The 11,335-nt window shown below is 35.0% G+C and overlaps 1 protein-coding gene across 1 annotated transcript; it reads left to right on the forward strand.

Annotated features, from left to right (window-relative positions):
• Positions 1-5,795: 5,795 nt before the first annotated feature.
• On the forward strand, positions 5,796-7,955 carry LOC112023271 (protein EARLY RESPONSIVE TO DEHYDRATION 15). The gene is made up of 3 exons (XM_065768392.1): positions 5,796-5,927; positions 7,083-7,426; positions 7,543-7,955. The coding sequence occupies exons 2-3, from the start codon at positions 7,117-7,119 to the stop codon at positions 7,698-7,700; spliced, it is 468 nt and encodes a 155-aa protein (XP_065624464.1). The 5' UTR covers positions 5,796-5,927; positions 7,083-7,116; the 3' UTR covers positions 7,701-7,955.
• The last annotated feature ends 3,380 nt before the right edge of the window (positions 7,956-11,335 follow it).

Here is an 11,335-nt window from a genome sequence, read left to right on the forward strand (position 1 = left end):
GTTAAATACACGAGCTACAGTGCCCATGTAAATTTACACGGGTACTGTAGCTCGTTGATAATTTTCCACAAGTTTACACGATTTTAAAAGGACTGATGTGGAGTGTTTTTTGGTTCAAAATGTGTAAAAGTGGTCAAAATGTGTATTTTACACATTTATAAAAGAGTTGATGTGAATGCTCTAAGGTGCTATATATTTGGTTTCCCATTTAAATTCAAACACAAGGTTGCATTGTCCAATAAAGCACATAAAATATTATATATATATATATATATATATTAAGAATAATTAAATCCAAGGGTAACACTAAAATACATTATTTTTGGTGCAATGCATTAGGTTATCCAATTCAATCAACATACATAGCTACATTGAATTCAATTGTCCTTAAAAATGATAATATTGCTTATACTTATTGGTCAATGCAATTGAATGTTTCAAAAACCTAATATAGTGACGTAAGATATTACTCTATCTTACTTTTACCCTAATTTTTTTTTTTTAAAAATGACGTAAAGGTCTGTTTGGATACCACTTATTGCTAAAAACTGAAAACACTATAACGAATTAATTTTTAAATGTGTGAATAGTGCCGTAGGACTTAGTTTTAAAGTTAGATTTACATTTTTTCGTACTTGCGGGTCCTGTGAACAGTACAATGAGACCCTCAAAAAAACGCCAAACACAGCTAAGTTTGGATATCAATGCTATCCAAACTCACACTAAAAAGGTTATAACCTTTCATCATTATAAATCTCCAAAGAGATGAAAGTCAATAAACAACAAACAATAAGTTTAGAGACACACACATTTTCAAAAAATATTTTACAATTGTCAAAGTGGTAAGTTGTGAATTGTAAATGATAAAGTGACATTAATATTTAATAGTGTACCAAAATGAGAATCAATAAAATCTTACTAATTCAATTGTTATGAAAAATGTTGCGAAAATGATAGTGTTATTCTGAACATATCACCTACCTCTCTCTCTCTCTCTCTCTCTCTCTCTCTCTCTAAAAAACCACCGACCCAGATCAGTTCTTCACCGGGTCCTTACTTCACCGGCCGAGCCAAAACCTTTCTTCACTGGCCGATCCATGCTCCACGCTTCACCGGCCGACTCATGAGCTCTGATTAAGCGAGACCCACGAGCTATAGCGACCCAGATCCTTTCTTCACCGGCTGATCTACGCTCCACAAGCACCGATCCACACTCCACGCTTCACCGGCCTACCCACGAGCTCCGATCTAGCGAGACCCACGAGCTCTGGTAACCCAAATCCTTTCTTCACTGGCCGATCCACGCTCCACAAGCACTGATCCACGCTCCACGCTTCACCGGCCAACCCACGAGCTCCGGCGACCCATATCATTCCGATAAGCACCGATCTCTCTTTGTTGTTTGTTCGTTTGGGTTTGTTTGGGTTAATTTTCAGTTGATTCTGGCGTGCTGGATTGTTGTAATGGTTGGGGAAGAGAGGTAGGAGGTGAGAGTCAGTTAGAGAGGAGAGATAAAAAACTATTAAAAAGTTAAATACACGAGCTACAGTGCCCGTGTAAATTTACATGGGTACTGTAGCTCGTTGATAATTTTCCACAAGTTTACACGATTTTAAAAGGACTGATGTGGAGTGTTTTTTGGTTCAAAATGTATAAAAGTGGTCAAAATGTGTATTTTACACATTTATAAAAGAGTTGATGTGAATGCTCTAAGGTGCTATATATTTGGTTTCCCATTTAAATTCAAACACAAGGTTGCATTGTCCAATAAAGCACATAAAATATTTTATATATATATATATATTAAGAATAATTAAATCCAAGGGTAACACTAAAATACATTATTTTTGGTGCAATGCATTAGGTTATCCAATTCAATCAACATACATAGCTACATTGAATTCAATCGTCCTTAAAAATGATAATATTGCTTATACTTATTGGTCAATGCAATTGAATGTTTCAAAAACCTAATATAGTGACGTAAGATATTACTGTATCTTACTTTTACCCTAATTTTTTTTTTTTAAAAATGACGTAAAGGTCTGTTTGGATACCACTTATTGCTAAAAACTGAAAACACTATAACGAATTAATTTTTAAATGTGTGAATAGTGCCGTAGGACTTAGTTTTAAAGTTAGATTTACATTTTTTCGTACTTGCGGGTCCTGTGAACAGTACAATGAGACCCTCAAAAAAACGCCAAACACAGCTAAGTTTGGATATCAATGCTATCCAAACTCACACTAAAAAGGTTATAACCTTTCATCATTATAAATCTCCAAAGAGATGAAAGTCAATAAACAACAAACAATAAGTTTAGAGACACACACATTTTCAAAAAATATTTTACAATTGTCAAAGTGGTAAGTTGTGAATTGTAAATGATAAAGTGACATTAATATTTAATAGTGTACCAAAATGAGAATCAATAAAATCTTACTAATTCAATTGTTATGAAAAATGTTGCGAAAATGATAGTGTTTTTTCCTTTTTTTTTTTTTTTTTATAGCAAAAATATTATTTTCTTCCCTAAAGTATGATTTTTTTTTTTCCAATAAACTATCAAAAAAATGTTTCACTTCTTGTCCTTAAACTTTTTTTAAAAATTGTTTATCTTTAAATTATTTTTGATATAAGCTTACTACTGCCTATAGTTGGTTTGTTATTAACGTCACTTTGGTAGTATCATCAAGTAATTGACATTAGGGTAATTTTGTGTAATAAGGAATTTTACCACGGAAATAACTTAAATAAAGTTCTTTAGGTGCTATATATTTGGTTTCCCAATTAAATTCAAACACAAGGTTGCATTGTCCTATAAAGTACATATAATATTATATATATATATATATATATATATATATATATTTAAGAATAATTAAATTTGAGGGCAACACTTAAATACATTATTTTAGGTGCAATTCATTAGGTTATCCAATTCAATCAACACACATAGTTACATTGAATTCAATTGTCCTTAAAAATGATAATATTGCTTATATTTATTGGTCAATGCAACTAAAAGTTTCAAAAACCTAATATAGTGACGTAAGATATTACTATATCTTACTTTTACCCTAATTAAAAAAAAAAAAAATACATTTGATTTTTGTTTTTCAAATGATGTCAATAAGATCTCCAAAGAGATGAAAGTCAAGAAACAAGAAACAATAAGTTTAGAGTCACACTAGTTTTCAAAAAATATTTTACAATTGTCAAAGTCATAAGTTATAAATTGTAGATGATAAAGTGAAATTAATATTTAATACTATACCAAAATGAGAATTAATAAAATCTTACTAATTCAATTGTTATTCCAATATTAAATTTCGAGGCAAAATCAAGTGTCTACATGTTGAGGGTCATTTTTGTAAAGCCAGCCTAACCTAGCGAAGCAGGCAATAAGAGTGGCAGGCCTGGAATAAGACTGTTAAACCCAAGCGGTAGAAAAGGTAGGACACAGGCCCATAACATGAATAAATGGGTCTTGAGGAAGTAAATGGGCCCAAAGGGCCCAGAAAGAGAGAAATGACACCCATGGGCAATGTATGTTATGAAAAAGCAAGAATGGGCCGCGGCAGGCCTAAGGCAATGTAAACAAAGAAAGTAGGGGATAATGGCAAGCCCATGAATCCCAAGGATGAGAATGAGGAAATTAGGCCGAGGAAGCCCAATTGAGTTAATAAAGGCCTATGGGATACAAAGTTAGTAAATGGACCAAGGAGTCCAAAGGAAGTAAATGGGCCGGATAAGCCCAAGTGAAAAGAGAGGGACATTGGAGCCCACGAGCAAGAACACCAGTGGCCATATTAAGCCACTGGGGGAAAGAAAGGAACGGCAGGCCTGAAAAGAGGCCTAGCAGGAACAAATTGCCACGGCAGGAAAGGCCAAATAACATGATGGGAAAAGAATTGGGTTGAAAAGAACACAAGGCCTAGTACTCGATAAAGTCCAGGCCTTATGGGGACAGGAAATCAGAACAGCAACTCGCGGGAAGCCAGAAACGGACAGCAGGCAATGCAAGCAACGTCCCCAACCCATGGCAGATGCATGAACAGCAGGCAGCCTTCAAACACAAACCACGCGCAAGGCCTAGACACCACCAGCCTGTACCCAGCCAATATAGGACATGGTGGGGTCATGGGTCAGAGGTAAGAGGGCATGGTTTGGAGGTGGGGAGAAGGGGGGGGACCTGTTTTGGGATTCCTGCTTAAGCTCTTTTGGGGGATACGTCCTGCTGGGATGACATACCACCCAAAAGAGGCAAGGTTGAGTGAGAACCAATAGGTGCATGCCATGAGGGATAGAGAGAGAAAGAAACATCACCGCGGCAGGACAAGGTGCCGCGGCGGAATAACAGACGAAACGATGTCTGTGTCTGTGGCAGAGGGACTCGCAAACAGAGTAGTAAGGGTCTGCGAGTGCGCCCAGACCAGACGAAAACGGTTAGAGGGTAGAATAGTAAAATCGGTCACGGCAGGCACTATAAAAGGACGCCTCTGTCGTGTGCAAAAAAAGGAGAAGCACAAGAACAATACAACACAACTCAAAAAGAAAATACTCTGTAACTAACTTAGAAGAACAGAGGAGCATAAACACTAAAAAATAACCATTGTGGAAATCACTAAGAAAAGACTAAGAAAAGAAAGAAAAAAAAAAAAAAGAGCAAGTGATAGTGGCATGCACCGATAGACCCCTTCCCTTCTCTCCCTCTCGAATCCCTGTTTTCTTCTATACTTATTTTGAGAATTGTCCATTCAGGTCCGCCTCCCTCAAACCCATTAACTTCCGCGGCAGGAATCCCGTTTTCCTTTCCTCGGAGGTTAATCGCGTTGAGAAGTGGCGTTTTTCTTCTTTGGCCTTACTACCGAACTGAATTTATTTACTGTCGATTAAATCTTTATTACCATTTATCCTTACCATTTATTTGTAAAAGATTGTTAATGTTATAGTTCGATAATTTCTTATTAAAAGAACTATCTGGTCATTCTAGAATATGTGATTTTGTTTTATCAATTATATCTGCCTGCCGCAAGCTTTTTTCTCTAACACAGCTTTGCCTGCCGTAAGCTCTTCTCTGAAACAGCTCAGTCTGTGGCAAGCACTCTCCTGGTAGACGAGGCATAAGTTTGCACACAAACTGGCCAAGTTGAGTTCCAGTTGGCCCGATCTCAACTCCTGCAACCCAGAACACTTGGGCCTATATTCACAAAGGGGCAGCCCAGCCCAACATAACAAAAAAGGCCCCCACACTACATTATGAAAAATGTTGTGAAAATGAGTGTTTTTTTGTTTTTTTTTTCGAGAAAAAATATTATTTTCTTTCCTAAAGTATAAAAAATTATTTTTTCCAATAAAATATTAAAAAATATTTCACTTATTGTCGTTAAACTTAAAAAAAAAAAATTATCTTTAAATTATTGAATATAAAATTCTTTTTTATATCCCAACTATGACCTCAAAATAAAAAAATAATTTTCTTTTTACAATGGATAGAAATGAAAAAAGAAATTTTTTTAAATTTAGAGATAAAAAGTAAAAACTCTAGGAGGAAGATAATATTTTAAGCTTAAAAGAAAAAAAAAAATGATTGAGTTTGTACTTTGTAGAGATAGGTGAACAAGAAAGACACGTACACCGTCCAAGAAATTACCCATAAGGGGTAGCGACGACTATGCGCTGACTAGGCAGGCCCGTACAGTACACTTCTCGTTTATTCGTTCAAACTGTTCATACTACCAGTGGACAGGTTCGGCACCCGAACCTCAAAACGCGTACCTCCAAACCACCTAGGCTCGGACTGCCCGCCCTATAAATACAGAGCCTCTCCATCTCATTTTCTCACGCGTTTCACGCTCTCTCTTTTCTCTGACCAAACACTCCGAACCTAACGCTTCGTCAAAGATATTTTCGCTCAAAAAAGGTAAAATTATTTTGAGATCTAGAAACGAATTTAAGATCTGTTTGTGTAATTTAAATTTGAAAGGAAATTTTTTGAATTTTTGAATGTCTGTTTAGTTGCTGAGAAAGGGAAAGGGAAAGAAATGATTTAAGAATTCGTTGAATTAGGTTGATGTGTTTTGTGAATTTTGACTTTTTTTTTATTCAATTTTTTGAAATTTTATTTTGATGATCGTGAAGATCCTTTTCTTTGTTGTCATTGCTTTGTGAATTTTGACACTTTCTGATCGTTGATCAATTTTTGAATTTTTATTTTGATGATCGTGAAGAAACTTTTTTTTGATATCCTTGCTTTGTGATCTACAAGTAAGTAAAGTTTTTTATTTTATTTTATTTTTAATTTTTTTTTTGTGAGGATAATTATATCCGATTTATGTAATATCTAAATAAAATTGAAAAAAAGAAAAAGAAAAAGTAATTTGATCTATTTGTTGCTCTTGCTATAAAATTTGAATGTGTAATTGAATGTGTTTTATAATTTTGTGATTTTAATTGTATTGGAGACGATTAAGAATGCGATGAATTGTTGGTACCAAAAGAATGGTGAAGAGTGAGATCGAGGGATCGGAATACATGTGACTGACCTTGATTAGTTTGTTTAGAATAATTTTGAAATTTTGATTTAAGGGTTTGTTATTGTTTTAGACATTCAAAATTTTGAGAAAAGGTTCTGTTGTTGTTGTATCATTGACCTTGACTAGTCTCTTAGAATCTGTAGTTGAGTCTCAAAATTTTGGGAATAAAAGGTGTTGAGAGTCTTGGTTTGGAGTTTGAGATGTGCTATTTTATGTTAAGTTTGGCTTTAGCTTGACAACGACCTCATTAGTCATGAATATTAATCTGAGTCTTGGTTGTATTTCGTAGAAACAACTGATTTAGTGCAAAAAGAATCCATCTTTGTATTGTTGGTTGGATCAAAGCCTGTTTTTTGTTTATCAGTGAAGTAGTTACAAAATCTATGCAAATGGGTGGAGAGGGAAGTTGTGGATGTAAAAGTTAAAACCCATTGGGTGTGTGAATAACTTACCTATGAGAATTGTATGAGTTCTTAATTTACTGCATTTGTTTCGAGTCAAAGTCCCCATTTCTTATCGTGTTCTTCTGACTTGATCAACAGATAAAAAGTACAAAGTTAGATTTGATCGGGAAGGATGGCTCTGGTTTCAGGAGGAAGGTCGACTCTAAACCCCAATGCCCCACTTTTCATTCCTGCTGCTTTCCGCCGAGTGGAGGATTTCTCTCCAGAATGGTGGCAATTGATTACCACCTCAACATGGTACCGTGACTACTGGCTAAGCCAGCATCAAGGCGAGGATGGTTTCTATGACAATGCTGAGGTTGACTTTAATAGTGTCAATGTTGCTGATTTACTGCCAGAGAGCTTTGATTTTGATGACGATGATGATTTTTCAAGTATGGAAGCTCAGTTTGAGGAGTTCATCCAATCTTCTGAAACTGAAGGTGGGCATAATAAATTGTAATGGCAGTGATTTAAATTTCTTGTCCTTGTATTTTTCAAAAACCCCTTTAGACCATTGGACTTAATTGCCATACCTTATCTTGATTTGGGATGATAGGCTTTGGAGTGAATGCTGCTGAGGCAGTGATGAAGAATCTGAAGTCTTTGGAGGAAAGAAGTCCCAAGGCTCCAGTGCAACCAGCAAAGTATGCAGAAAAGGCAACTAAGGGCTTGAGTGCAAAATGCAGCCCTCGACGCATCCAGCAGCCCCGTTAAACAAGAACAAGAGCTTGTCGTGACTTTAGTTTGTAGTTTATCCAGTTGAACAAAGTAATGTGTAGCTTTTGCATTCTGTAATTTTCTGTATAGAGCAAGGTTGCAAACTCTTGTATCCACCCTTGTTCATTCTTAGTGTCTTTTGTTCAGTTTACAGTCAGTGTACCAACAAAACCTTGAAGAAAATGTAAAACTAAAAAAATGTAAAATTTTAACAAAGAAGAAAAAAAAAAAAGAAGAAGATTCTGTTTCCTACACTGTGTGTTCTGTTTAATTCTCAAGTTCTTTGTTCAAAAAACTGGTAGAGGACAGGCAAAATGTTCTTCCAATGGAATGATTCTCGGGTTTGAATAGAAAATTGTTTTACTAACGATATAAGAAAATCCAAACTACTAGAATTTTGCTGCAAACAAAGAAGAAGCTTCTGTAGAATCATCTTTGATGTGTCAAGGTGTGGGGAATAGGAGACTTGGGATGTTCGTTGCATTCGGGTCCTAATGATTGGGAGGCAGATGTGGTGGATGATTTCTTTCAATTCTTGGCATTTAATTTACCTCTAGTGATGATGGTGTCGTATGAGATGGAAGTTGGCAAAAACGGAGATTTTACTATCCGCTTATATTATCATAGTTACATGGCTTCTTCCATTGTATTTCCATGGAAATGTATTTGGAAGTTAAGGCACCCTGAGGGTCTCTTTCTTTGTTTGGACAACGGCATGAGATAGGATTCTCACGTGAGATAATTTGAGGTTTAAGGACTTTCTTCATTGATTGGTGTATTATGTGTCATTGTGGGGAGATATGGATCCCCTCATGTATGGTGTCAAATTTCTTTTTGGTTTGTGGAATTGGTTGAAGAAACATTCATCTCACATTTGGAATTTAGTTCTATTGTGTTTGATTGGTGTATTTGGAGGGAACGCAATCGGCGAACATTTGAGGATTTGGATAGATCAATGACCAATTGCTTGCTCTTTTTTCTGTTCTCTTTTTGATTGGGTTAGGGCTTGGGGATTCACATCTAGTGATTTCTTCCTTTATTCCTTAGCTCTCTCCTCCTTCGCAGTAGGGTTTTTTTTTTTTTTTTTTTTTTTTTTTTTTCATATGTTTTTGCTTCTCTGTCTTTTCTTGTACTTTTGATATGCTAGTGCTAATTTGCATTTAGCAATTTTTTGAATATACATGTTTCTTACCTATCAAAAAAAAAAAAAAACTAATTAATCAATAAAGAAATCCTTCTCAATTTCTATCACAATAACAGCAATTATGAACATATGTAAACCCCAGAGCAAAACTTGTTACACAAAATGTGTTGCATAATTCTCTCTCTTTTCATGGATTAAACATTGAAGACCTAAAAATCAAATAGCTACTGCTTCCATATTCAATTATTCATCCATAGACTAGGGTGGTTGAAATGACCCAGATGGCTGATATTCAATGTTTGCAACTTTTTTGCTTGTAAAGACTGGAGCCTTATGCCCCAAAAGTCCAAAGTAAGCTTGTGAGTTACGGTCATATTCATATGCTTGTCTTCATTCAAACACGCATGGATTATACCATTATAGTCAAATTTGATTTACTTGAGCAGAAGTTGAGAAGAAACTTCCAATTTGGCAAGCCTTGGATCCAGCAATTCAGCTCGTTTTAACTAGAATTAATGATGATGTGCATGAAAAGGAGGAAAAGGGACTAAAGAGACTTCCAACCAAAGCATATTATCCAGCATTCGAGATTGGATCCCCTTTTGGAGATACTGAAGGCACTTGAAAGCAACCTGAGCTCTTAAATTTTTGATGGGTGCAAGGGACTCTTTTAGACATTAATTCTGACAATTGACCAACCATACTGAATTTACACGCATCATAATGCTGCTGATACCATTGTTTGGCTGCTTCTCCAATTAAGATAACTAGATATCCTTTGCTTTGGATGTATATTTTATAGGTGGGCTGGTATAACTTGCATGTCAAAATGCTTAGCTTGAAAAAGAAATTATTTCTTTTGTTACCCTGTGAGTACTATGAAAGTATGGATTACGATTTGCCCAAATGGGGGCTCAAGCTCAACTGACAAATCTTACTCATCTGTTGCACCGCAATACCTGTATATTTGTTATTCTCTTTCGTAGGTTGATTAAGGACTAAAACAACATTTTCAAAAGATTTTAAAAAAAGGGGGACCAATACAACTGTTGTCTTTGTCTTGTAAGATGAAATTAAATTGGTACATCTCATTCCTTAAAATTTAAGTATGTTTTGAGAAATAATACATCTGTTGTCTTTGCTCAAAACCTTGTAAAATTCAACTGATCTTAGTGTTTCCAACAGAGCCGGTCATGGTTTAAGCCACTCCTACCTCACTGTTGTAAATATCAAATTTTATATAGTGAGTTGATTTAACAGATAGAAGACGAAAATTTGAAGTAGATTGGTGCTACTTTACCAAAGAATATGGTTATACTCTTTAATTTATGGTGACCTTTTGTTACATTAACTCACTGAGTTTGAATGTCTTCAAAAAGTAAAAGTTAAAAAAAAAAAAAGAGAAAAGAAGAGGTTTTTGACTAAGATGTTTGTGTACTGAGAAACACAGGAACCATTGGGAAAACCCTGAAAAAAAGAAAGAGGTATAAATTGCTTGTTAATACCAACAAATTCCAGTTCTATATGAGAGCCTAATCCAGCAGTTAGACTACACTTTGAAAATCCATCTCATTATAAATTCTCTTTCATTCATTTAAAGTTCATTTTCTCCATGATTAATGATAGAATTGCTGTTTCTTAGAGTTTGTGAAACACTCACTTGGAATTAGTGCAGGGAAGAATGTGCTCAAAACGTCTCATTGGTCATTAATGGTTATTCCAAAGACATCTTCAAGATTCTTTTTAGGAAGAAAAAGTTATCCATATTCTATAGAGGATTTTGAAAAACAAACACTAAAATAATAGTTATCCATATTCTACTAGTTTAAATGGTGCAGAACTACCATTTAAACTTCAAACCAGAACGCTTAAAAGTTATGTTACCAACAATCTTACAGGAATATCTCAAAATACAATGCCTTACATTCTTTCCATTTCAAAAGGAAAATAATTATCGGTTGAAGAGGGAGAAGAAGATTGAATTTTTAGAAATATTTGTACCTCACTGTTGTAACAAAACAGTGTTGTTGACAAATTAATTTCAGATCAACTTTGTAACCTCACAAATATGAATATTTTATTTACATAACATCTCCTGCCAATTCATTACCAGAGCAAATAAAAAAACAAGTTACATCAACACAATAAAAAAAGGCTTATGGTGATTCATGTTACAGCTTAACAGATGATGTTGGTGGGTGATGTGAGTCTACAACTGCAGCAGTGACTAAAAAAGGTGCAACTGCCGACAATGGTGAAAATCATAACTTGGTTTTATGCAATGAATAAGAATGATAGTGTTTGAGTCGAGAATCTGATTGTAATCAAGTCCAATGGTTGTAGTGGTAGCTAAAGGAATGCAAATATAGTAACATTTTTGTCTCTGACTCAATTCAATCTGAGCCAGATCATTTTTTGAAAAGTATTCTGCACCAAATTTTCCAAAAGATAAGGTGAAATGAAACCATTTTTTCCTATTTTACTTCCT

Source organism: Quercus suber, unplaced genomic scaffold (assembly GCF_002906115.3).
Source record: "Quercus suber isolate HL8 unplaced genomic scaffold, Cork oak 2.0 scaffold_928, whole genome shotgun sequence".
Taxonomy (NCBI): domain Eukaryota; kingdom Viridiplantae; phylum Streptophyta; class Magnoliopsida; order Fagales; family Fagaceae; genus Quercus; species Quercus suber.

Excerpts from the sequence above, each read along its gene's own strand:
- LOC112023271 (XM_065768392.1), top strand. The coding sequence starts at position 7,117 with ATGGCTCTGGTTTCAGGAGGAAGGTCGACTCTAAACCCCAATGCCCCA. Across the intron at positions 7,427-7,542 it reads CCAATCTTCTGAAACTGAAG|GCTTTGGAGTGAATGCTGCT; the intron begins GTGGGCATAATA and ends TTGGGATGATAG.